General features: G+C 48.4%; 2 protein-coding genes across 10 annotated transcripts in view; one reads left to right on the forward strand and one right to left on the reverse strand.

The window, feature by feature from the left end:
- Positions 1-19621, reverse strand: SNRPD3 (small nuclear ribonucleoprotein D3 polypeptide). Of its 2 annotated transcripts, none has more exons than XM_046639483.1 (4): positions 19535-19621; positions 17627-17770; positions 2098-2290; positions 1-232 (listed from the first exon to the last, which is right to left on the reverse strand). In XM_046639483.1, exons 2-4 carry the CDS (start codon positions 17750-17752, stop codon positions 171-173), a joined length of 381 nt encoding a protein of 126 aa, XP_046495439.1. In that variant the 5' UTR covers positions 17753-17770; positions 19535-19621; the 3' UTR covers positions 1-170. The 2 variants fall into 2 exon arrangements, with proteins under 2 accessions (XP_046495439.1, XP_046495437.1); XM_046639481.1 differs by lacking the exon at positions 19535-19621 and adding an exon at positions 19045-19178.
- GUCD1 (guanylyl cyclase domain containing 1) overlaps positions 19421-26681 on the forward strand; it is a 13114-nt gene continuing 5853 nt past the window's right edge. Inside the window, exons 1-3 of one of the 8 annotated variants that reach the window (XM_046639476.1) lie at positions 19421-19555; positions 24760-24844; positions 25687-25852. In XM_046639476.1, coding sequence (XP_046495432.1) covers positions 24834-24844; positions 25687-25852 — 177 coding nt within the window. In that variant the 5' untranslated portion in view covers positions 19421-19555; positions 24760-24833. Of the gene's footprint in view, positions 19556-19888; positions 20155-20182; positions 21208-24759; positions 24853-25686; positions 25853-26681 lie in introns of those variants that run through there. The other 7 variants (XM_046639480.1, XM_046639474.1, XM_046639473.1 and 4 more) reach the window with 7 other exon arrangements.

A 26681-nucleotide genomic window follows, 5' to 3' on the forward strand; every position in this document is an offset into this window, starting at 1 on the left:
ACCAAACCAAACCAATCATATTTATTTAGTTTAACATTTCCTCTGATCTAAAGAGAAAGTTGACAAAAGAAAACCTAGGACACATACATAAGCACACACCCCCCACCCCCGAACTGAGATAACCTAAAAAAAAAAAAAAATAGAGGCAAAGTTCTGTTCAATAGATAAATTTATCTTCGCTTCTGGAAGATGTTTCCACGTCCCATTCCACGTCCTCTTCCTCTCGCAGCCACTGAAAGGTGGGATAGAGAAAGGACAAGGCCAGGTCAGTGTGGTCAATGAGTACTCATGCTACAGAGCAGCCAGAGCCCTAGGACATCGATGTAGGAAGGGGCCTGAGAGGCCACCTGGGCCAACACTACGCCCACCCGCTGCATTTCACAGGCGAAAATGGACACGCAGAGAGGGATTCAGAGTGGGCACCAGACTCCTGCCTTCCAGTCCAGCACCGCTCTCCACAGGAGACTGGGAGGCAGGGTGTCAAGAGTGAGGGTGGTTTGGAAAGCAAGTCTGAGAACCAGAGAAAAGATGAATTCCCAGAGCTGGCCTAGGGCGAGCTAATAAAACATGACAGATGTATTTAATTCACACTCAGAATTCTGAAACACACAGACTTAAATGTTAATGTCTGTTAAATCTGAGTGAGGGGCTTTATTATTCTTTGAGCTATTCTGCACGTATAAAATTCATGATAGCAAAAAAACACTCAAAATGAAAAAACAAACAAAACTTCTCCTCATACCAAGGTCACAAAAAGATCACTGTTCTCTGTGACCCAAGGGTTCTAGGAGGGGACCAGTGGCTTTGAAGGATAGGCGAAAATATTTTGATGGCTACTAATTAGAGCCTCATCCCCCTCTCCTTACAGAGCCTGGACTGCCCTGAAGAGGGAGGAAGTCACCTGAGAGCCCAGCCCCACGCTGACAGGACAGAACAAGGGGTTTGGAGAGGCACCGATGGCTCAGGCAGAAGCCAGTGGGCCTGGGCCAACCACTGCCCAGTGCCTTCTAGTGCACAGCCACCAGGTTTCCCCTTTTGTTAGAGAAGATGGTGCAGTTACAGAGGGACAAGGATGGCAGCCCTTCCCTGAGAAGGCAGAGAGAATATCAGTTATAGCAAGAAAGCTGGCATTTCTGAAAATCCTTCCTTCTCCAGAGCAAAAGGTCCAGAGCTTCTGGTTCCATCTCCCCACAAACGCCTCTTGTCTAGGAAGGGCAAGGAGAGTCTCGGCTCAGTTCTTTTGGAAGGTATTTTAAAGGATCACTCTATTACATCTTTAAAGTCAAAAGCTACCTCATATATAACATAAGTGATATTCAGCGACTTTCCTGCCCTGTAAATCTTCTTACCGATACTAAGACAGTTTCTAAGGACTGCATCTGCTTTCTTAGCTAATTAACATGGCAGAACTTCTCACGGACCCAAATATAAAACCTCTGATGGGGCTAAACCAGAAGAAACAGTGGGAAAAGGCTAGTCCCGCTTTCAGAACATGCTAAAGAAAGGATTTATTTTCAAATGTAAGAAGCTTTGAAAATAGAAGTCCAGCCCCATTTAATGGGTAAAGATGGCTTAAAACTGCTTACTCTTTACCTGGGGATGGATCCCCCATCATCAGAATTTCTCCCGATTTATGCTGGGTGTCAATACACATCCCCGGCCTGGGAACTATTGCCCATCGCTTCAGGGGTCAGCTAACCCACACCAAGGTGCCCTGCTCAGCAAACTAGACAAGAACAAGCTTCCCCCAGACGTCTCAGACAGAGTTTCTGGAAACAAAGGGCCTTCTAGAGATTCATTATAGGAGACTTCAACTCTTTCATTTAAGACAGGAGTCCCCATCTTTTTTCTAAGAAGCCACTCTGGATTTTGCATAAGCCCTATGAATGTGCTCAGACGAGGCAAGACAGAGAAGGCAGGACAAGGGCCCGAGTACCTCACAAGTGAGGGCCCCAAGACTGCAGGGAAAAGGGGTGGCAGTGGGTGTGGAGACAGCTGAGGTCAGGTCCACCCCCGTGCCCAGGCAATGACAGGGTCCTTTCCTAAAAGATACACAACAAACCTATACATTAAAACCAGTACATGAAGAACACCTACCTTGGGCCTTCAGAATAGCAGCTTTTCCCCGACCGGCCCCCGAGCCTTGGTTTTTATTTTTCATGCTCTTTAACATAGGTGCGTTTTTCAGCATGTCAGGCAAAATCAGGAAGCGGATCTTGCTGCCGCGGATGTACACCTGCTCCAGCTGTGCCACTCGGCCATCTCTGTATGTGACTGTGATGTTGGACATCTGGAAGGGAGTCACCACCTCATCAGTAAGGGCCAGCAGCACCAGCGGGGAACAGGGACACACAAAGAGGAGAAGCCTTGGCTGGTGGGAAGTCCAGAAACGCAGAAACTAACATCATGAAATAAAGGAGCCAGGCAAAGCTAGGGGAAGAGGAGTGCCTACTGTGTGCACCAGGGACTGTGCTCAGCACTTCACAAATATGGTCCTCACGGCAGCTCCAGGGTAGGTGCGAGCTTTCCCATTTTTACAGATAAAAAAACTAAGGCACTTGCCCAAAGTCAAAGAGCCAGACGCAAGGTCTCCAGATTCGAACACAGCTGGCCTGGTTCCAGAGCTCTAACTCTGCTATCCTGCCTCCCTGCCAGCATGTGAAGCGCTCCCAGTGGTGACAAATTAACGGAAACAGCTTTGAACTGCTCGTCCAGACTGTGTTCTCTCTCGCATCTGCCCCACACACAGACTGCAAAGAAACTGTGAAGGTCATGGGCACACAGCAGATGTGGTTCCCACCCTCCCAGAGAGCACACTCTAGGAGACAAGACAGGGCCCCTCTGGCATGGGTGACGAGGGACTGAGAAGTGGAGGTGGCAACAGCTGTACGAAGGGCCTAGATTCTTGCAGAGGTGTGAGGCAGGAGCTGGCACAAAGAGAGACAGAGCAGTTGGGCAGGAACCTACATGTTGCAAGGACTGGAGCAGTGGAATTGGGACCAAGGACAGGGCTGTCACCTCAGACTATAGAGGTCACTCAATTTGTGGACAGATGAAGGGTGGACAGGGTTAGAGCAGCACCGGAAAGATGAATATGCCAACATGGGTACACTGTGGGATGGAGAGGTGAGGAGCCTAGAGGTGAGACCAGCCAGGAGACCGGGTTGGCATAGGAAGGTGACACAACCTGCCAGCGCCTATCTCAACATCACATTTACCAGAAAAAGTAGCTTATTTTACGAGCCTTCTGGATGGAAGAGGATTGTATTTATTCAGAATGGGTCAAGCCCACATTGTAGAGAGGTGTGTGGTCTCCCCATCTTAGACTCACTTGCTCTTTTCTTCAAGCGCTAAGTGGCCACTCAGCCTCTGCCGGAACACCCAGTGTGCAAAGACTAACACCACTCTAGGGCTGCCCCCGCCCTATCTGCCGCAGCTGGAACAGTTTCTAGAGCTTCGACACACTGTCCCTGTTCGACCCTTAGAGGCAAACAGGCTTGGCTCAAGTTTCCCAGAAATCTGCTCCAGGCTAAACAGCCTCAGTTTCTTAACAAATTTCCACACGGTTTCTAAGTCCTTGCCATCTTGTCCTTGCCTTGAAGAACACCATAGCCTCTGGTGCCACAAACGAACACCAGATGTGGTCAGACGACCTGAGAAAGAAACCTGGGTCCGACCGAGGCTCACAAATACCAGACGCACCCGTGACTTGGTAGAACACAGAACAGGCCTGAGAACCTCTACTTATGGCCCGGCCCTGCCTCCACCAGGGGTATAACCCTGGCTAAGTCTCCTGGCTGCCCTGAGCCTCAGTTCCCTCACCTACAAAGTGAGGAAAACACAACAGAAAAAAGCCAGCGTTCCCCAAGCACTTGACTCATGTGCCAGGTGATCTCACACAGCAACTCATTTTATGAGATAGATACTGTCCCATCCCCGCGAGAGAGATGAAGAGGCACAGCCCATCAGAGGCAGATCTGTTCCCAAGGCCACACCCTTCCCCACCTTCTAGTCTCCTGCCTGGGCCACACTGCCCCTATATATGGCCTGGCTGGGGTTTGAACCCAGGTCTATCTGACTCTGAACCCACATTCTTTTTTTTTTTTTAATTGAGTTATTGATAGGTTACAATCTTGTGAAATTTCAGTTGTACATTACTGTTTGTCAGTCATGTTGTAGGTGCACCACTTCACCCTTTGTGCCCACCCCCTGCCCCACCTTTCCCCTGGTATCCACTAAACTGTTCTTAGTCCATAATTTTAAATTCCTCATATGAGTGAAGTCATACAGAGATTATCCTTCTCTAGCTGGCTTATTTCACTTAACATAATTCTCTCAAGGTCCATCCATGTTATTGCAAATGGAATGATTTTGTTCTGTTTTGCAGCTGAGCAGTATTCCATTGTATATATGTACCACATATTCTTTATCCATTCGTCTGTTGCTGGACACTTAGGTTGCTTCCACGTCTTGGCTATTGTAAACAGTGCTGCAATAAACACTGGGGTGCATAGGACTTTTGGGATTGCTGACTTCAAGCTCTTTGGATAAATACCCAGTAGTGGGATGGCTGGATCGTATGGTAGTTCTATTTTTAATTTTCTGAGGAATCTCCATACTGTTTTCCATAGTGGCTGCACCAGTTTGCATTCCCACCAGCAGTGTATGAGGGGGTTCCTTTTTCTCTGCAACCTCTCCAACATTTGTTGCTATTAGTTTTAGATATTTTTGTCATTCTAACGGGTGTAAGGTGATATCTTAGTGTAGTTTTGATTTGCATTTCCCTGATGATCAGCGATGATGAGCATCTTTTCATGTGCCTATTGGCCATCAGTATATCTTCTTTGGAGAAATGTCTGTTCATGTCTCCAGCCCATTTTTTGATTGGGTTGTTTGATGTTTTGTGGTTGAATTGCGAGAGTTCTTTATATATTATGGATATTAAGCCTTTGTCAGATATATGACTTGCAAATATTTTTTCCCAGTTAGTGGGTTGTTTTTTTGTTTCAATCCTGTTTTCATTTGCCTTGAAGAAGCTCTTTAATCTGATGAAGTCCCATTTGTTTATTCTTTCTATTGTTTCCCTTCTCCGAGAAAGCATGGTGTCCGAAAAGATCCTTTTAATACTGATGTCGAAGAGTGTACTGCCTACGTTTTCTTCCAGAAGCCTTATGGTTTCAGGTCTCACCTTTAGGTCTTTGATCCATTTTGAGTTTATTTTGGTGAATGGTGAAAAAGAATGGTCAATTTTCATTCTTTTACATGTGGCTTTCCAGTTTTCCCAGCACCATTTGTTGAAAAGACTTTCTGTTCTCCATTGTATGCCCTCAGCTCCTTTGTCAAAGATAAGCTGTCCACAGAGGTGTGGTTTTATTTCTGGGCTTTCAATTTTGTTCCATTGATCTGTGCACCTGTTTTTGTACCAGTACCATGCTATTTTGATTACTGTAGCTTTGTAGTATGTTTTGAAGTCAGGGATTGTGATGCCTCCCGTTTTGTTCTTTTTTCTCAGGATTGCTTTAGAAATTTGGGGTCTTTTGTTGCCCCATATGAATTTTAGGATTCTTTGTTCTAATTCTGTAAAGAATGTCATTGGGATTCTGATTGGGATGGCGTTGAATCTGTAGATTGCTTTAGGTAGAACAGACATTTTAACTATGTTTATTCTTCCAATCCATGTACATGGAATGTCTTTCCATCTCCTTATGTCGTCATCCAATTCTCTCAGAAAGGCCTTGTAATTTTCATTATATAGGTCCTTCACTTCCTTAGTTAAATTTACCCCAAGGTATTTTTTATCATAAATGGCTGTTGGATCTTGTCAAATGCCTTCTCTGCATCTATTGAGATGATCATGTGGTTTTTATTCCTCAGTTTGTTGATGTGGTGTATCACGTTGATTGATTTGCAGATGTTGAATCATCCCTGTGTCCTGGTATGAATCCCCCCTGACCATGATGTATGATTCTTTTGATGAATTGCTGAATTCTGGTTGCCAAAATTTTGTTTAGAATTTTCGCATCTATGTTCATCAGTGATATTGGCCTGTAGTTCTCTTTTTTCCTGGTGTCCTGGGCAGGTTTTGCTATCAGCGTGATGTTGGCCTCATAGAATGTGTTAGGAAGTGTTCCATCTTCCCTAATTTTTTGGAATAGCTTGAAAAGGATAGATATTAAATCCTCTCTGAAAGTTTGGTAGAATTCCCCAGGAAAGCCATCTGGTCCTGGGGTTTTATTCTTTGGGATGTTTTTGATTGCTGTTTCAATCTCTTTCCTTGTGATTGGTCTGTTCAAATTGTCTGCCTCTTCTTGAGTGAGCTTTGGGAGATTGTAAGAGTCCAAGAATTTATCCATTTCCTCTAGGTTATCCATTCTGTTGGCATATAGTTTTTTGTAGTATTCTCTTATAATCTGTTGTACTTCTGCAGAGTCTGTTGTTATTTCTCCTCGCTCATTTCTGATTTTGTTTATTTGAGCTTTCTCCCTTTTTTTCTTTGTAAGTCTGGCTAGTGGTTTGTCAATTTTATTTATCGTCTCAAAAAATCAGCTCTTTGTCTCATTGATCCTTTCTACTGCCTTTTTCGTTTCAATAGTATTTATCTCTGCTCTGATTTTTATTATTTCTCTCCTTCTGCTGACTTTGGGCTTCATTTGTTCTTTTTTCTCTAGTTCAGTTAGGTGTGCTTTAAGGTTGCTTATTTGGGATTTTTCTTGTTTGTTAAGATGTGCCTGTATTGCAATGAATTTTCCTCTTAATACAGCTTTTGCTGTATTCCATATGAGTTGGTATGGCATGCTATCATTTTCATTTGTTTCCAGGTATTTTTTTATTTCTTCTTTAATTTCTTCAATGATCCATTGCTTGTTCAGTAGTGTGTTGTTTAGTCTCCACATCTTTGTGCCCTTCTCAGCTTTTTTCTTGTAATTAATTTCTAGCCTTATAGCACTATGATCTGAGAAGATGCTTGTTGTTATTTCAATTTTTTTAAATTTGCAGAGGCTTGCCTTGTTTCCCAACATACGGTCTATCCTAGAGAAAGTTCCATGTGCACTTGAGAAGAATGTGTATTCAGCTCCTTCAGGGTGGAGTGATCTATATATGTCTATTAAGTCCAATTGTTTTAGTTTTTCATTCAGCTCCACTATTTCCTTGTTGATTTTCTGTCTGGATGATCTGTCCATTGATGTGAGTGGGGTGTTGAGGTCCCCTACTATTAGTGTGTTGTTTTTAACATCTTCCTTTAGCTCTGTTAATAGTTGCTTTATGAATCTTGGTGCTCCTGTGTTGGGTGCATGGATATTTATAAGCATTATTTTTTCTTGATGAAGTGTCCCTTTGATCATTATATATTGTCCCTCTGTGTCTCTCTTTACCTGTCTTATTTTGAAATCCACTTGGTCTGATATGAGAATTGCAACACCTGCCTTTTTTTCCTTGCTTTTGCTTGAAGTATTGTCCTCCACCCCTTCACCCTGAGTCTGTGTTTGTCCTTGGGGCTGAGGTGTGTTTCTTGGAGGCAACAAATTGTTGGATCGTGTTCTTTAATCCATTTTGCCACTCTGTGTCTTTCTATTGGAGAGTTCAATCCGTTCACATTGAGAGTGATTATTGATGCATGTGGACTTAGTGCTGTTAATCTGTCGCTCATCATATTGTTTTCCTGCGTTTCTTTTCCTGTTTGCTTTAGACTACCCATTTAATACTGCAATTTCTTATGCTGGGTTTCTTAGATTTTTCCTTATTTATGATTTGTGACTCTGTTCTGTACTTTACTTTAGTGTCTACCTTGAAGTTTGTATTTAGAATCTCGTGTATAATATAGTCTATTCTCTGGTGGTCTCTTACTTACTCGACCAATACTGATTTAGACCCTTTGCTCTTCCCCTCCTAAATAATTATTTTCATTTTTTATTCCAACTCGTCTTATTAATTGGTAGTTAGAGTGCTAAGATCATCCCTGTTTTGGTAGTTTCCTTACCTTTACCCTAATGCTATAATTGAATATTTGCTATCCTGTTTTGGTTCTATCCATTGGTCTCCCTAGTCTGTGGATTGTGTCCCCTTTCTCCCTTTTTTCTTTTTTCAGGTATGAGAGCCTTCTTGAGGATTTCTTGTAATGGAGGGCTTTTGGTTACAAATTCCCTTAGCTTTTGTTTGTCTGGAAAAGATTCAATTTCTCCCTCATAGCTGAAGGAAATTCTTGCTGGATAGAGTATTCTTGGCTGAAGATTTTTATCCTTTAAAGCTTTGAATATGTCACTCCATTCTCTCCTAGCTTGTAGGGGTTCTGTAGAGAAATCCTCTGACAGTCTGACAGGGGCTCCTTTATAGGTTATTCTCTTTTTTTCTTACTTCCCTGAGTATTCTTTCCTTATCTTCCCTTTTTGCCAACTTTACTACTATGTGCCTTGCAGTACGTCTTTTTACATTGACAAATCTAGGAGATCTAAAACCCTCCTCTACATACATTTCTCTGTCGATCCCTAGATTTGGGAAGTTCTCTTCAATAATTTCGTTAAGCACACTTTCTGCTCCATTTTCCTTTTCCATATTCTCAGGAATTCCTATGATCCTTATGTTCTTACTTCTCATTGAATCCATTATCTCTCGGAGATTTTCCTCATTTTTTTAAATTCTTAGTTCTCTTTCTTCCTCTGTCTGGCGCCATTCAGCCTGTCTATCTTCGATTATGCTAATTTTCTCCTCTATGTTGTCTACACGGGCATTCAGGGAATCCGTATTCTGCTTTATCTGGTCCATTGTGTTTTTCATCTCAAGTAATTCTGTTTGATTCTTCTTTATGATTTCAATCTCTTTTGTGAAGTAACTCCAGAACTCCGTTTGTTTCTCTAGCTTTCTCTGTACCTCATTGAGTTTTTTGATTATAGCTGCTCTGAATTCATTATCACTTAGTTTACCTACTTCCAAGTCCTCAGGACTTAATTCTATGTTTTTATTGTTTTCCTTCTGGTCTGGGGCTTTTATAAATTGCTGGATGGTAGAGGAGCGGTTTTTTCGCATGGTAGTAGAATTTGGCTGCAGGTACAGCCTGTCGCCACTAGATGGGGGTCGAGAGCGGCGTGTTATCAGCTCTCCGCCTTGGGGCAAGATGGCTGCGCCCACTGGCTTTGCTGGGGGGGAGGGGCTGTTACACGCACCGGCCTGGGTTCAGATCAGTTCTGTTCTCTGGTCTCCCAAGGCCCTTGATTCATGGGGTCCCCGCGGACAGAAGCTTTCCCCTCCGTCAGCGGGCCTCCACTGAATCAGCGGCAGGAGTCCTGGATGATCCCCCGGTCGCACGGCCCCTCCCCCGCTCCTTCCTGACCCGCGCCGCAGCGATCGCAGACTCTAGGGGAGGGAGCGATGTTCTCTCCTACCGTTCCAGCACCTCCGAGGGTGTAAGCAAGGTTATGATCTCTGCCTTCTTGGTATTGTAGGTCTCTAACGAGCTGGCATTATGTTTATTCTCTGAAATTCAGTTCTTCCAATCTTTTGTTGTATTTTAGAGGGGAGAGAATCCCGGGTCAGCTCACCCCGCCATTTTGCTCCACCCTCTTCTCTGAACCCACATTCTTAACCATACATGAGACCACCACTTACTTCCTGTAACTGTCAGGAAGCAAATTAAATAAGACAAGTATCTCTAAATGCCACTGCTGAGTACAGAACAGCTCAATAAATGGGGAAATCTAAATGACAGTTAAAATGCCGATCTGGGGGGCTTTGCTGCTGCCAAGCCACTTCTCCCCAAGCACATTCTGGTACATCTCCCTCCTCTGTCAGAATCTCCCCAACCTGCTTTGAGAGTCCCTGACAGAGGTTGTTACATAAGATTAACGTGACAAACTGTTTTCACAAACGGCATTGTCCTGGCTAAAGCAGGAAAGAGTCCAGTATCACTTTACTCTGATTACAACCTTAAGAGCCAGGTCTGCTATTGCTCTCATGCTCTCCCGGCAGCACCAGTGGAGAAATGGCCGTGCTGTGACAAAGCCCCACAGTCCCACTGCTTGCCCCACACAGCTTGTTAATAAGCCCAAGCTGTGTTCACATTGTAAGCCAAAGGCAGCAACTTGAGTGAATTAGGTTTTAATGAAAGCCAGGCAGGATCTCAGTTTACTCAACTTTCCCAAAGAGCCATGATGAAACACAGATGGCATAAGCTGGTGCCCAACCGAAATGACAGCCTGGGGGTGAGAAGATCTTTTCACAGTCAAAGTTGTGGGAATTTCCTCACACATCTGGGACTGAGATGGAGAGCACTAGCTCCAGTGTTGTAAAGCAGTGTCGCAGTGCTTCAGGATCGTCAATCACAACATCATGTTGTGGACACACAGCAAACACTCCACAAGTGTTTGGTCCCCTCCGCCCCTCTCCCCTGCCCCACCATTAACAGTAGAGCTTCCTTCTTTTCCTCTCATCTCTTTCACTCACTTTCCTGCCTGAAAAGTGACAGTCAGATGTTTCATCTTCAGACTGCCCTGGAGATCACAGACCAGGGAGTCAGGGACTTGGGTTTTGATCGCTCCTTCCATGCCTGGGCACTGAGGGCAGCCTGAAGCTGGTCCTCGGAGATCCTGTGATGACTGAAGATCTATCGTATGTAAAACCCTAGCATCGTGTCTGGCACAGAATAAGCACACAATGAATGGAAGCTTCTGGCACCATTAAGCACACAGTGTTTTGGAGATAAGTCTTAGTTTAACTTGTCAAGCTAGGACCTAACAGTGCCCAGATGTTGGTTTCTAAATTCTGCTCCCAACTTTTAAAGAAACCAAAGTTCCTAGAAGAAATGACTGATTCCAGAGCTGGGTTAGGGAAGGTAAAACATGAGCCTGTAACAGACATCTATGCCAGAAGATAAAGATGTGCTCCCCCAAAATGGCTGGGACATACCAAAAGGACACAGGAGTCAGTTTGAGAGGGCTCCTACTGGCCAAATCTGGGATAATTTGAACATCAAAATAATGAGAGTAACGGATTATAACCCATTTAATAAAATAGAAATTCATGAGCCCATTTTGACAATAAATGAAAGAATAAATGAGGGATAAGAGAAGGCTCTTTCACACAGTAGACCTAATAAATATAGAAAGAGGACGGAGTAAAAAACAAAAACCAAAAACCTTCTGCAACCATCATAGTAAAAAGACTAAAGCAAGAATCTTCACTGGATGCTAAACAGGCAGGGGATAGGAGGGGGTTGATGAAGAACAGAATACTCACAAGATATTTACTTAAAAAATCTCCCCACAAAATTCTCATGAGGGGCTGGCCCCGTGGCCGAGTGGTTAAGTTCGCGCGCTCTGCTGCAGGCGGCCCAGTGTTTCGTTGGTTTGAATCCTGGGCGCGGATGTGGCACTGCTCATCAAACCACGCTGAGGCAGCGTCCCACATGCCACAACTAGAAGGACCGACAACGAAGAATATACAACTATGTACCGGGGGGCTTTGGGGAGAAAAAGGAAAAAACATAAAATCTAAAAAAAAAAAAATTCTCATGAGTTACAAAAGGCAAAAGCGAAAAGACTACACAACACCTTAACCAAAGGATCAAGGTTAACATCACCAATGAGGGGCAAACAGGCATTTCGGGCCTCTGAGTGTGACACCCTGAGAAGATAAAATCACTTATGCGTAACAGCCAAAAAAGGGAGTAAAACCCGATCTAATCATGAGGAAACATCAGAGAAACCCCAAACAAGGGATATTCCAAAAAAATAAGTGGCCTCTATTCTTCAAAAATATCAGTGGTGTGAAAAGCAAAGCAGAGGAAGTGACCAAGACTAAAGCAGCGTAAGTGAGCTGACAACTAAGTGCAGTAAGCGATGCCGAGAGGAAAACCACCATAAAGGACATTGTTGGACTTGTGGACACGGGAACACGGACTGCAGGTTACAGTACTGACTCAGTGTTGAAGCTGCGGAAGTAGTAATTGTACTGTGGATACAATAAGAGAATATTTGTTATGAGGAAATACACACAAAACTATTATGCGATAAGGCAGTATGATGAACCCAACCCACTCTCAAATAGTTCAGAAAAAGACATATAGATATAGTTTAAAAATTAGTTTTCCTTCTAGCTAGAGAGCTAGGTATCTGAAGAAATTCCCAACTTCATTGCATTCAGAAATTTCAAGAACTTTGCTGATGTTAATTCTGGGTAGTTTTCTCCTGACAGTCACGGGAGAGCTTATCTTGGGTTGCCATTTTTGTAAGAAGATATGCAGAGACCATTTTCCCACAGACCACTCTGCCACAGCCAAGAAAACAGAGTTCTAACAGTCCAGCCACAGATGAGGGGGTCACGCCAAAGGCCCCAAAGCACCATTCCAGCTTCTGCGGAACCTATGACCTCTATCACTTTCTCCCACCAAAACTTCTAGGAATTATGTGGTGTTAAAGTTAGTGAAATTTAGGGTTTGACCATTACCCTCTTTTTTAAAATAGTATTTACTGTGCTTAACACTTAACTCATGCTTATCATTTTTGAAACAAGAAAAGTATTTTTAAAAAATTTTTATGACATATAATTTCCACTAAAAGATAACTACTCACTTTGGTTTTCCTCAAAAACTTTTAATGCATCTTTATGTATCATTTATAGCTTGGTTTTATTTTTATAAAACTGGGAACATACTGTGGAGTTTTAAACTTTTTTCTTCATTAATGTCAACAGCATTTTCGCATGATATTAAATATTCTTCTATGCTATATTTTTGGATAAACATTCTTTATGATGTACCCTTACTTGTTTAATCATAATTTATTTAACTCATTAGGAATGCTGGGTGTTCTCAGGTTTAAAACAGCACTGTTTTACTAAAGCAGCACTGCAATGGACACCCTTGCATATACACTCATGTCCACAGTTTCGGATTGGTCTCTAGCAGAACTACGGCATCAAAGGGCATGAACTCTTCCACATCAACTATGTTAAACGTTTCCAGAAAGGCTGTAACAATTTACACTTCTACTGTCAGAGTAGCAAGGAATCCTTGATAACACTGCTAATTTTATTTTGCCAATTTGCAAGTTTACACACTCTTACTCTTTTCTAATTTGCATGTCATACTAATAAGGCTATTATCTTTGCATGTAAAGTGCCCATTTATATATTTTTCTTCTGTGATTTACCCATTTTATGACTTGTGTCCACTTTTTTCTGGGAAATTAACACTCCTGACTTGTAAAAATGATTTACGAATTAAATACAATAAACTTTCATTGTAAAAAAAATTACGAGATGTCTTAAATGTCTGAACACTGAGTACAGCCAGGCCAGGAGAACATGGCTAGCATTCACCAAGAACCTGGGAAGGAACCTCTGGGGACGCTCCACACTGGAGACCTAATAAAATCCACAGCTATATAAAAATTCCCCCCAAGGGAGTGGGCCCAATGGAGTAGTGGCTAAGTTCAGCGGGCTCCACTTTGGCAGCCTGGGGTTCGTCAGTTCGGATCCCAGGTGTGGACTTATGCACCACTTATCAAGCCATGTGGCAAGCATTCCACATATAAAAACAGAGGAAGACTGGCACAGTTGTTAGCTTAGGGCCAATCTTCCTCACAAAAATTGGAAAAAAAAAATTGATATGCTTATTTCTACTCATTATTCCTTACCTTAAAGCTCTTTTTATGGTTTTTAATATTCTACCAAATATATGACTAGAAGGATTCTTTCTTAAGAAATATTTTTTTCTGACCTTGAAAAAAAATCCCTTAGTTCCCTCCTTGACATTTAATAAAGACAAGACACTTCAAGCTTGTGCTGTGTACATAGAACCAAGAACAGAAATTTCCCCATTTGGGAGCTTCTGGTTCTAAGTTATCTGTAACTGGAGCTGGGCAAGAAATGGGATATACTCCTCTATCGGTCTCATCTCTGCTACAAATGAAAACCAGCTGAAAAGGATCATGTGGAAAGCCCTAGAGGCCTCACTCACCCCACACAAAGGGGCTCTCAAGAGATGCTCACAGCAGAACGTGTGGGGCACCATCATCCATAGCGGATGCCACATCTGGCAGCACCTGGCCACCTGCAGACCATGCTTGCCTCGCAACTGTGGGGTGCAGGGAGTGGGAGAGCAAGCCTCCCAGCCTTACCAGCAAAACGTCAGATGCCCAGAAGCAGCTGCACCCTCTGACCCAATGAACACCACCTCAGGGAGCTCATCCTAGGTTTAACAGATCATCCATTACATTTTCAAATGTCAAAAGAAGGCAAAATAGGCTCCATTAAAAATACACAAGGAACCCAAAAAGAAGGTGTATTTTGTATGGAGATACTGATGAGGACATTGTCTAATATAAGGCAGTATCTCCTTCATCAGGGCCCAGGAAAAAATGTCAAATTTGAGTGCCATGGCAAGCCACACAACTGGTATTTTATCTTAAGGACACTGTGCACCTCAGATCTGATGATTCCCTCTGCCTGGCCTCTAGGAAGCTTAGAGCAGAATGTTCTGAGCTTACACCTGAACGTACCTTTATTAAATGTACAGGGACTCAGGTTTACATTTCTGGCTACCAACTGCCTGGCTTCATCTTACTGTCGCCCTGGCTTACCTGCACCTTGACCTACCCGTCTATTTCTATCCTACCATATAATTTCTTGTAAGCCATCTCCAACTCTTTTTGAGAGGAGACAGAAAAAAATGTAAGCATTAAAACCTCAAAATATATTCCTAGAGGAAAAAACCCATGCAATCGTGATTCTGGTGGGATTCTCTCATCTGTTTTCCAAATCTTTGTGGTGTGTGACCAACCCCACTTTTATAATAAAAAACGTTATTAAAACCCAACATTGAATCGCAAACACAAACTCCAGCTGCCTTCTAGGACAGGACAAGCAGGCAAAGGGCTAAGAGGATGCTCTCATCCCCAAAGCTACTAATAGACCAGGAAGGACGGAGAGCAGAGGGCACTGCAGGACGTGAGTGAGCTTGAGCTCAGTGCTCACCGCCGCTGGGCTCAGCTCTGCCACAGCCTGCTGGGCTTACTGATTGTGCCTGCCAGGCTTAGGGAGACCCGGTGAAGCCTTGCATCTTGGCACAGGCAGTGTTATGGGCTGAACTGTGTGTTCTCCCTCTTCACCCCCAAATTCATATGTTGAAGTCTTAACCCCCCCCCGCCGGTACCTCACAATGTGACCATATTTAGAGACTGAATCTTTACAGAGGGAACCGGGCCCTAATCCAACATGACTTGTTTCCTTATAAGAAGAGATTAGGACACTGAAATAAAGTGTCAGTTAAGACAGAGTGTAAACAGGATTCTGTGTTAGGAATGCTGAAACTGAAGCTGGCCTCCCCAGTGCTTAAGGGTGGAGGCTACATGTCACTTTTAGGTAGATCTTTATTCTGTGGTCAAACAAAAAAGAGAAGAAAGTAGGGTACAGACACACACAGAGGGAAGACCAGGCGAAGACACAGGAAGAAGACAGCCATCTCCAAGCCAAGGAGACAGGTGTGAAACAGATCCTTCCTTCATGACCCTCAGAAGAACCAACTGTGATACCTCGATCTTGGCCTCTAGCCTCCAGAACCCTGAGAACACACTGCTCTTGTTTAAGCCACCAGTGTGGAGCTTCGTTATGCAGCCCTAGTGAATTAACACAGGTGGGAGGCAAGGGGCTGGCCCCGACCATGTGACAACTGTCCGCTCATTTACTCTGCACTATGGTCCTGAGGCCGAGGTGCTATTTTTATTCCTGATTTAGAAAGGAGAGAACAGAGGGTGAGGGAGGTCCAAAGCTTGCCCCAAGTCACACTAGGCGGCAGGCTGCAACCTGATTCCAGATCGATCACCAGGCTGTGTGCATGTGAGAGACCACCAGGGTCACCTGGTCAGATCCCCTCCTCACATTACAGATGGGAAGTCTGAGGCCCTTGAAGCTCAGGAAGTTGTCTAAACAAATAGCTGAATAAACACATCACGATTTCCTACCCTCTGTCTTGCATTCTACTCCCCAAACTAAAGTACCTTAAAAAGAATGAGGATGCCTTAAGGTAGAGGACTGGATCTATGATAGTGGTACCTCACAAAGGCAAAGGAGGTCATGTCCCACCTTTAGAGGACCTCGTGGATCCTCCAGCACCTTTAGAGAGCCCACACCACCCATCTCTATGGCATCAACACCGAGGAGAGACGTCTGCAGTCACCAGATGTCTATCTCCCCAAATATCAGCGAGGTGTCCCAGCTGGTCAACCTGCCAGGAAGATGATGCTCCAAGTGACAGGACGTCACAAATAAATGAATGAGCCCTGAGAAGAATGGATAGTTAGGACAGCTGATCTACAGTGTGACCTTGGGTAACTCTCTGACCTTCAGTTTTCTCACCTGGAAAATACTAACAGGTACCATACATTGACATTTATAACGTGCAAGGTGCTGAGCTAGCTACTGCACACACATAACTCATCTGATCTTTAGAACAGTCCTGGGGTGTGGGTTCACCCCTGTGGCAGTCTTGGGAGTGCACTGTTAAGATCTCCCTTCAGGGACAACAGGCTACGAGGAATGCAGGGAGCTAACAGCTTCCAGTTGTCACTTTCGGGATCCACCACAGCATTCACCCTGAAGCCACTTGCACCCGAGGCTGCCAGCCAATGACTGACCACAGCAGGGGAACCAGAGCCAGGCCCTTCCTGCCCCATGCTAGACTCTTCTTCTGAGCAATCTTTCCCTGGTCAAGGCTTTCTTAGACACTGCACTGTAAGGCTCTTCCTACTCAATCCTCCTTCCTTTCCCTTCTCCTTTCACAAGTGTCAGACCAGCATCCTAGCCTGAAAGCTCTCCTGCCTACTCCTGCTCCTTCTCCTTCACTGTCAGTTCCTCCAACAAATCTCTTGCACAACTAATTCTGCCTTGGCATCCACATCTCGGAGGACTCAAAATAAGACCACTCCCATTTTACAGATAAGGTAACTGAGGTGATTAACATGCTTAAGATGAGACAATTAGGATTCAAACCCACATGTGATGGTTTAAAGAACAAAAGAGAAAGCGTGCTGATACGCTTTGTGAAGCAATGCTACACAAATTCACGTGATTATTAGCAAAAGGCAAACAAAACAGTACCATGGAAAGGGCATCATATCAGGAAGCTGCTCCAACATTTATTAGCAGAGTGACATTCAATAGATGAGTCTATTAATCACATTCTCCCTACTTTGCAGGTGACAAAACTATCACCAAATCTGCTTACCTCACAAGATAGATGCTATAATCAAATGAGACACCTCCTCCAAGAAAAATGGCAAATAAACATAGTATGTGAGTGTAAGATTCTGCTAAATGCCAAGCATTGTGCAATAAAACACATGGGGGCAAAAGGATAACAGCCCTGAACCTGATGGAAGGAGAAGAGCCATTTTCTCCAACAGGTCTCCAAAATATGGGAGGAAATGATTATGGGATGGAGAAAACAAAGTTAAATATTCCAAATGGCTCTTATTTATGCCCACATCCCCATCACCTATAACAGCGCCTGGCACACATCAGGCACTCTCACTAAGTAACTGCTGAAGGGGAACAACTTCAAAAAGGCCTCCAATCACCATCTTTCTGTCCAAGATGGAGGCCCAACCTTCCCCCCAGCCTCACATGCAAAGCAGGATACCTGGCAGTTCATGTTGTCCTCCGCTTCAATGAGCTTCCCACGATACACCTCACCGGTGTTTGTCTCACATGTCACAATGTGGCCCTCGGCCTCGTGTAGGACTTTGATTGGCACACCAATAGACATCTTGGCAGGAAGAGAGTTCTACAGTGAGAGAGACAACAGTTAGTTCATCTTTCAGAGCCTGAGAAGGCATGTGGTACACACCATGCCTCCTTCAAGGCCTGACGCTCCATAAAACTCAGTAAAAATGCCAAAGCTGCATTTTCTACAGAAGAAAGGAACTTAACTCCTCGCTTGAAGAACCTATCTGGCAGACACATGCAAGACGTGGGGGCTGGGAATGAAAAGAAAGTGCTTCCCATCTCCCTCCCTGCTACCACATGGAATACATGTGCCATACAACGTATCTGTCAACCCACAGTTGCGGTAAACACCACTTTGAGAACCCATGATACAGACCTGAACTGTGCAATACAGTAGCCACTGTCCACATGTAGCTATTTAAACTCAATTAAAATGAAATAAAATAAAAAATTCAGTCCCTCAGTCACACTAGCCACATGATACTGAATCGGGCAGCACACATATAGGCCAACGGATCTAGGCAAATCTTGGAGAAGAGGTTGTGAATTTAATTCAACCCATTAAGTGCTCTTTGACCCTCCACTTCACCATCAAGGCTAAAGAGAAAATATCAAAGCATTCACGAAGTGACAATGTGCTATAAGCAGGGAAAACGTAATCAGGACAAGTACCTGAATTGACCTTATTAGAAAAAACAAGTAGTGGACTTTTTATTCCAAGATGAGCAACGACAAAAGGTTAAAACACAACATTTGTGGTCAAGAGAGAAAAGGGAACACGAGGTTGGGAAAGAGAGGCTCCCTTGGGGAGGAGCCTTAGGAGTCTGGATTTTATACTGAAGGCAGGGGGACCACTGCAGAACTATAGGTAAGGAATGCTCCAAAGAAAAGGCAGCAGCACTTACAAAATGGATTGAGCACGGTTTAGAAGCAGGGAAACTTGATAAAACTTCTGTGACAGTGTTGAAAGCATGAGAGGACCAGTGCCTGAAAGGGGGATGGAGGCAGAGATGCAAAGAACTTTGAAAAGGATTACCCAGCTAGGACTTGAAGGAGGGAATCAGCCAGAAATGATTTCAAGACTACTGCCTGGACGCTTCGAAAAACAGCGGCCTGCAGACGTACAGAAAGTGAAGAGCAGGTACTTTGCGGAAAAGCTAATGAACTCACTTCCAGACGGTAGTGAGGCGACGCAGACTACTGCGTGGCCCGGGCTTCCCGCTCTTCTCTCTCCCCGAGCGCCGCAGAGCTCGTCGGCAGCGCGTCCTTCTCCAGCCCCCGACCCCTCACGGTGCCTCGACCTACCCTCGCCCGCCCCCGGCCTCTCCTCACCGGTTCCGGCCTCCTCTTCCTTTCTGGGGCGGCGGAGACTCAGGCGACAACGCCAAGACGCGGGACAAGCGAATGGCGGGGCGCCGGGCTCCCAGAATACCACGCGTTCCCAAAATGCCCCGTGCAGGGCCCGCCCCTTCCTTTTCCTAGCGGTGAGCGCGGTCTCGCCTCCCCTGCGTCCTCACCCAGCCGGCTGGGAAACGTGGGCTCTGGTACGATAGTTCCGGCCCCGGAAAAGAGGGCTGAAGACGCGGTCTAGGTACCGGCGGAAACACCGACCCCTGGGGCGGCAAGGGGAGAGGAGGGCTCGCGCTTCCTAGTACCCCACACGAGGGACAGGCTGCACTGCAAGGCGGGGATCTGGAGCGCGCGCCCTCGAACTGGGGGCGGCAGGCGGTGGACCGAGGGCCAGGACCTCCCCTCACAATTTAACATTTGGAAGGCGGCCCCGCCAGGTACGGGGCGTCCTGAGTGAGGCGAGGTATCTCACCGTACGAATAGGCAAACTGAGGTATGGAGTAGAGCTGGGGCGGGACCAGAGTCGCGGTCTCCTGGAGGCAGGACCAGGCCTTAGATCCGAGGTTGGGGCGGGGCAGGGGCGGAGCTTGCTAAGGAAAGAGCCTCTGGGGAGCCAATGGCCGCGGAACGCCAGGGCTGGGGGCGGGGCTTCCGGGGAACGGAGGTGGAGAAGGGCCTCCGCGTCGGCGCGAGGACTAGGAAAGGGGCGGGGCCACCAGCAGCCGAGACGGCGACTGGCGGGGCGGGCTTAGAGCTGGAGGCCGGGGGCCTCTAGGAATAGAGTCGGGGAAATGGAAGGGGAGGGGCCCCCATACCCCGAGGCTCAGGGAAGGGGCGGGGCTTAGCGAAGGGGCGGGGCCCGGACGCCAGGCCTGGAAGGGCCGGGGCGGGGCTGGGGGCGGCCAAGCCGCCGCCTCCCGTTCTCCCCGCCGTGGTGGCGGTGGCGGCGGAGGAACAAGACGCGCACTGGCCCCGCTCGCGTCCCAGCCGAAGCCGAAGCTGCAGCCGGCACCGGGCTGGGGCCATGGGCGCCCCGCGCCGCCTGGGTCATGAGGACGGAGGCGGAGGCAGCGGGGGCGCCGCTCGAGCCGGGTCAGTGCCTCCCCGAGGGCCCAGCCCTCACCCCTGGGAACGAGGAGACCCCGCCCTAGCTCAGAGCAGGGTCCGGCTGCGCGACCTTGGGCCGACCGCCGCCTCGGGCCGTGCTGTGGAGCTTTGAGTGAAACCTGGCCAGGTGTCTGCTCCCGCCTTGGGCCCCCCTCCCCAGCCCCGCTCAGTTGGTGTTTCCTGATACTCTCAGGGTTGGGACCCTGGCGGTCTTGGTGGGAGGGTCCTGATTGTGAGCCAGGGGCGCCACCTTCCCCAGAAGTGACAAGTCCTGCTGGAGCCGCCTTGGTAGATCCTGTCCCCTCGGGGAACTGTGGGAGAACTGAGGCCTAGAAGGACAGAACTGGCCGAGAGCACAGAGCAATCGGAGGGCCCCTTCCCCTGTCCTCCTCTGCTTAGCGTTTCGTCTTGCTAGTCTTCACCCTCTGGTTCCTTCTGCCCCAAGGTGGTCCGAGTTCCTTTGGGGCGGAAACCACGACTGACATTCAGTGCGTGGGCCACAGTCTGCTTTTCTAAGTGGGGGAGGGGAAAAGTAGTGATTCCTGCTCTGCTTAAGGCTTAGAGTTGATGAGAAAGAGAAAGTAAACTTTAAAGCTAGTAAACTCTAAAATGAGGCGCCAACGTGTGCGACCCCACCCTAAGCCATCAGTGGGACCATGGTGTCACACCTAAGGAGTGGTGTCTTTTGTGATTGCAGCAAGGAGTGGGGTCTGATGCTGTCCTGGGATTGGCATCCCTACTCCTCCAACTCCGGGATCTTAGACCAGGTGCTTGCCTTTCCTGAGCCCCTGTGGAATAATGGCTCCCGTTCCTAGGGAGCCTTCTATGGGCAGGCGTGTTAAGTTGTTTACATGCAATGCCTCATTAATCCTTGTAACAACCCGGTCAAGTAGGTTACCATCGTTATTTGCACTTTTGCAGATGAGCAGATGGAGGCTGAGGGGTTAAGTATTCAGGGCCAGTGAGCGCCATCCTTCCTTGGCGACAGCTGCCAACTGAAGCCAGGCCAGGGCCTTCCAGGCAGACCCTAGCTCTCAGGTGAGACAGTCCTTTGGCTCCAAGCAGCAACATCTGTCAGCAGCTTTCAGCATGGAAGGCCTCGCCTACCCTTATCACTCCCCACAGGAGTATCTCTGAGTCCCTATGAGCTGGCCTGCCCTTGCCGAGACTGGGCATGGCCACATGGGGATGTTTAGCCCTGCCGGGCCTCAGGAACATGGAGTTTTAGGGATCAGGGCAATAAGAGGAGGGACAGTGGAGTTCCTGAGGACCCTACCGAGCAGCTGTCCCATGCCACATTTACAGCTGGACATAGGGGAAGGCACAGACAGTCAAAGCCTAGCCAGAGATGGCCCAGCCAGCTGGTGCCACAGCCCACGCCACACAGTAAGAGGGAGCTGTGAACAGAGGCCCGTAGTCTGGAAGCCTGGTGGGGTCGGGGGGAGGCATTGCCGTGACAGGTGGGCCCGAGCATCTCAAGGGATAAGACCTTCCATTCACCAAGTGTGTCTGAGTGCCTGCTCCAGGCCATGGGCTGGGAGAGGCAGATGCAAGCCTGTCCTTGCCTGCCCCTGAGGAATTCTCAGTCTGTCCAGTGGGGAAGGCAGACACCACCACAATACTCCATACTGAGGGGTCAGGAAGGAAGAGAGACCAGAGCATTTAGACATTCAGAAGATGGCAGATAACAGTGTGACTAAGGGATATGCGAGAGTAAAAGCGGTGTAGAGAAAAACAAAAAGGGCAGTGTATGGCCACAGTGAAGGCTTCCTGAAAAGGGGGGCACCCCAGCATGAGGGGACAGCACCCTGCCTAGAGCTCTCCCTCCACTCACCCCATTGGGGGGATTATTTTAGAATATGAATCCCTGGAGGGCAGAGCTTGGATTTTAGTCACTTTCAGTGTCCCCAGAGACTAGCAGACAGTGAGTGGGTGCTTAATAAGTTCACTTCTTATTCAAATGTTTATTGAGTTACTACTAAGCATCAGACACTAGGCACTGGCAAGAACAGTAAACAAGATTAGCAGATTCTCTGCCCTCCAGAAGCTTATAGTCTAGGGGGGAGAGTAGCTTGATTTTATTTTATTTTGTAACTTTTGCTAAGTGCTGTGAAGGAATCAAACAGGATGCTGTGAAGGACGGCCCCCTTCCCCTGAAGGCATAGTCAGAAAAAGCCTCTCAGAGGAGGAGACTTTGAGCTAGGTCCTGAATGACAAAAAGGGGCAGCCTTGAGAATTGCAAGGGAAAGAGAGTTCCAGACAGAGCTGCACATGCAAAGGCCCTGGGGTGGAATGAAGGTTGATGTGTTCCCAGGGTAACTGGAACACAGTGAGTGAGGGGTAAGGGCCATGATGAGGCTGGTGGGGCCCAAGTGGGGCTGGGCCCTGCAGGCCATGGTGTGGGGTTCGAGAACTTTATCCTAAGAGCAATGGGAAACTGGATAGGATTCCTCTGGCTGCTGTGTACAAAAACAGGAAAGGGCCTGGGGGTGGAATTTGGGGCAGAGGACAGACAGAAGTCAGGCAGCAGTGAGCCCTCAGGACTGAGTCTGTGGCAGTGGGAAGAGGCGAATAGGAGGAGGTGAGTATTCAAAGGCCTTGAATGACGACCCAGGTTCCTTTTAGAGGCTCCTGAGGCCTGGAAGAGTTAACAAAGCCTCAGCCTGGCCAGGCCCCAGCTGGTTGGAGGGCGGGGTTCATGTCAGCACCTGCGACGGGCTTCACATACATCCCTGCCCTCAGTCTCATAGCACCCTGCAGCCTGGCGTCTGTGATGGTCCATTTCACAGAGGAGGAAGCAGGCACAGAGGGCGGGTACCTCCTCAGGTGACTCAGCCAGTGGGTGGCCTGCACTTGGCATGCCATCCTGCCTTCCACAGCCCCGCTGCATACTCTTAGAGGTGAGGAGTGGAGGGAGGGAGGTCAGTACAATGCAGCGAAGGAGCAGTCACAGCCCCTGCCTCCTGGGAACATACAGCAGCCCAGCAGGGCGCAGACCAGAGTCCCCGTCTGTGAGCCACAGTGTGAACACAGTGGAAGGCAGATGAAAGAAGGGGCGTGGCCAGCCTGCGTCAGGGAAGGCCCCAGAAGTGGTGGCATCTGAGCCAGGCCTCGAAGGCTGGGGAGGGTTTAGGCAGCAGAGTAGGAGCTTGGAACCCACTCCAGGCGAAAGACTGCCCACACACGGCCGCTGGGTTGAAAGGCCAGGCTGGACCCAGGGCTCATGAGTGCCCTTCTGGTTGGTGCATGTAGTGGGAGCCGGGGCTAGCCTGGCAGGCGGGCTCCTGGGGCAGCTCTGTACAAGCTGGTCATGGGTTCAAGAGAGGCCCTGGAGACCCCTGAGATGAAGAAACAACGTGGGTGTGGGCTGGGTTTTAATGTGCTGAATGGGTGTCATGAATGAGCAATGAGTGGTGACAGCCAAAGAGAAGTCCCTCCCAGTTCTTTAAACTCTGAACTTTGCCCACATTCATGGGATCCTAGAGTAGGAGGGTCTTGTAGGCCGCTTGCCAGCTTGCCCCCGCCTCAGGGCCTCAGCACATGCTGTTCCCCTCTGCCTTGTGCTCCGTGACTCACCTCTCTAAGGCCACCCCACCCTTTTCCCTAGCCTAGCCCCCTATTTTGCTCTTACACTTGCTTGTTTTTGCTGTCCACCGGGACAGGCACGTCTATGTCACTCACCACTGTACCTCCAGCTCACGTGCCAGGCTCTTGGGAAATATTTGTTGATCGAATGGCTGAATCAGACCAAAGTCCCTCATTTTAGAGACGGCGAGACTCGGTCTAGCAAGAAGAAGTCAGCTGCTGAGCGCACAGCCCGCCAGTCAGTGGCAGAGCCAGGGCTGGAAGGCCTAGGCGCAGCTCCTTCTGCTCCGCCTCACGGCTTGGCAAGGACAGACTGAGAGGCTGCCCAGGATGGTGTTCCACATCCACAGAACACATGACAGTCCCCCCTCACCGTGGTCTTCACGCATTGTTGATCCTGGGGACTTCGGAGTCAGGCAAACCTCCAGGGGCCATGAATTCAGACATGAATATCTGCTGAGCACCCCCCATGTGCTGGCCCTATCCCACCTCCCTGGAGCTCCTACCAAAAAGGGGGCTCTGAGCGTGCACATAGCCGGGGGCTGAGCAGGTTGGGCAGCAACATGAAGTGGCCTCCGAAGACAGGAGTTAGCTCAGGCACCTGGGGTGCCAGGAGAGTCCAGGCAGAGGGAGCAGGCGTGCAAAGGCCCAGAGGCATAAAGGATCACAGCAGGTGAAGGTTCTGCCTGGAGGGCAACCTGGCGAGGATGAGGGGAGGCAAGGAAGCAGAGGGCGCTGGGGCAGCAGCCATGAAGGCATTGTCCTAAGAGATATGGGAACCAACCTATTGGAGGGTTTTGAGTCAGGCTGAGCTATTCTGACTGGTGTTTTGGGGAGATCACTGCTGTTATAAGGAGAAAGGATTGGGGAACCCGAAAAGCTATGGGCTGGCTCCTGAATAGCCCCTGCAGGATCTGGGCAGGAGCCAAAGATGGTGGCTGCAATGGGGGTGGCAGTGGCAGGCACTATGCCAAGGACCTGTGACCTCCTCATGTTTCCATGCAGGGGATTTTGTGCAGCTGCCGGTGCCCATCATCCAGCAGCTCTACCACTGGGACTGCGGCCTGGCCTGCTCCAGGATGGTGCTGCGGTGAGTGGGTAGGCCTAGGCCCTCCCCATCCACACCACCTACTCTGGCTTGGGGAAGACGCAGGGAGAGACCTGGGTGGGATTCATCATCCGCGTGGCTGTCGTTGGTTGGGGCTTGTGGGAGGTTCAGCTTCCATCCAGGCTCGGTCCCATCTGCATAAGCAAGAAGTGGACCAGGCCTTCCAGTCTCCACTCTGGGAGTACCTGAGGGGATAGCTGGGGAAGTCCCAGGTGCCCACGCCTGGCCCACAGACTGAGCCCATGATGGGACAGGGGGCCCTCACCCTTCTGGCCTCGGGCTCCTGGGAGACTGTGTCACTGGGGAGCTAACTGCTAAGCTGAGGCTGCATGAACATCCCAGGAGTCTTGACCATCAGAGCCTGGAGGGACCAAGGGCATCTCCTTGTAGGAGAGTTTTCAGGCTGCCGCCTGGAACCCCAGGGCAGCTTCTCCCTTACCCGTTTTACATCCTGGAATTCCAGGCAAGAAAAGGTTTAACAAAAGGGTTCTGTGTGCCTAAAACTTAGAAAACCACTGATGTAGTCCAAGCACCTCATCCTAGAAACAAAGCTAGTGAGGCCAGCGAGGGTCGGCAGCTTGCCCAAAGTCACACAGCCTGCAAGAGACTTGAGAAGCAAAATCTCGGCCCTTGACTCCGAGGTCAGCGTGCACCCCAGGCAGCCTCAGGTTGTGCCCCGGCACGACATAGGGTTTCATGACAAAGGACAGAGACTTCCAGGGAGCAGGAGCTCTGACAGTGGCTGATGGGCCCACGGGTGGAGGGTGACCCAGACCAGCTGCCTCTCTAGGGCGAGCCAACCTTAGCAGCCTGTCTGCCCACAGGTACCTGGGCCAGCTGGACGACAGTGAGTTCGAGAGTGCCCTGCAGGAGCTGCGGCTGACCAGGAGCATTTGGACCATCGACCTGGCCTACCTGATGCGCCACTTTGGCGTGAGGCACCGCTTCTGTACCCAGACCCTGGGCGTTGACAAAGGCTACAAAAACCAGGTGAGTGGCTGGCCGCCGAGCCTTCACCAGGTCCACTCATTGGAAGAGGGTGTGGTCAAGACCCAAGCAGACACACAGGTGTGCAGAGACCAGGGAGCAGCATCAGAACTGCTATGGGCAGGACTTGGGAGCCGGTCAGACCAGGTGACCTTGAGATGCAGTCTCTCCAGCGGATCTGAGCGGCAAGTTGGGTCCCTCCCGGCACCCCCAGCCCAGTGACCTCTTCTCCTGCCTCCGACCGCAGTTGAGGACGTGCGGAGGAGCGTCTCAGGCCACCTTCCTGCATCTTTCCCTGCTGTCCCTCAGCACAGCTTCAGAGCACATCACTTTGACCTCGTCTGGCCATCATTTGCCCATTTTCTTCCTTCTCAGGGGGACAGCTGGCTCCAAGCTGGGTAATTGGTATTCTGGAAGAAAAACCAAAATGCTGTCTTTCCTTTTTTTTTCTTTTCTTTTGAAAAAGAATGCCAGCATCGCCTTGCTGATACACCAGTGCGTTTTCTCTCCCTGCACAGCTAGGGCTGGTCTTGTCAGCCTCGGAGGCAGATCTCGGCCTGGGCTCTGAAACTTGACAGAGTAGGGTCGCCATGGCCTTTTTGGCAAGAGGGTTGTCACATGGTGGCCAGTGCTGGTCAGCCTAACTCTCCTGCAAACCTTCTAGGCCAGGGGAAGAAGGCTCATGGGTTTGGCTTGGTCACCATGGCTTCGGGGCAGAGAAAAGGGCCCAAGAACAGGGTCACCTGCCTCCCCCACGGGGGCCCTGGCCCTCTTAAGGCCCCTGCACCAGACAAAGTATGTTCCACAGACCTCTCTTGGCAGAGCCGGATGG

This window comes from Equus quagga, chromosome 15 (assembly GCF_021613505.1).
Source record: "Equus quagga isolate Etosha38 chromosome 15, UCLA_HA_Equagga_1.0, whole genome shotgun sequence".
NCBI lineage: Eukaryota > Metazoa > Chordata > Mammalia > Perissodactyla > Equidae > Equus > Equus quagga.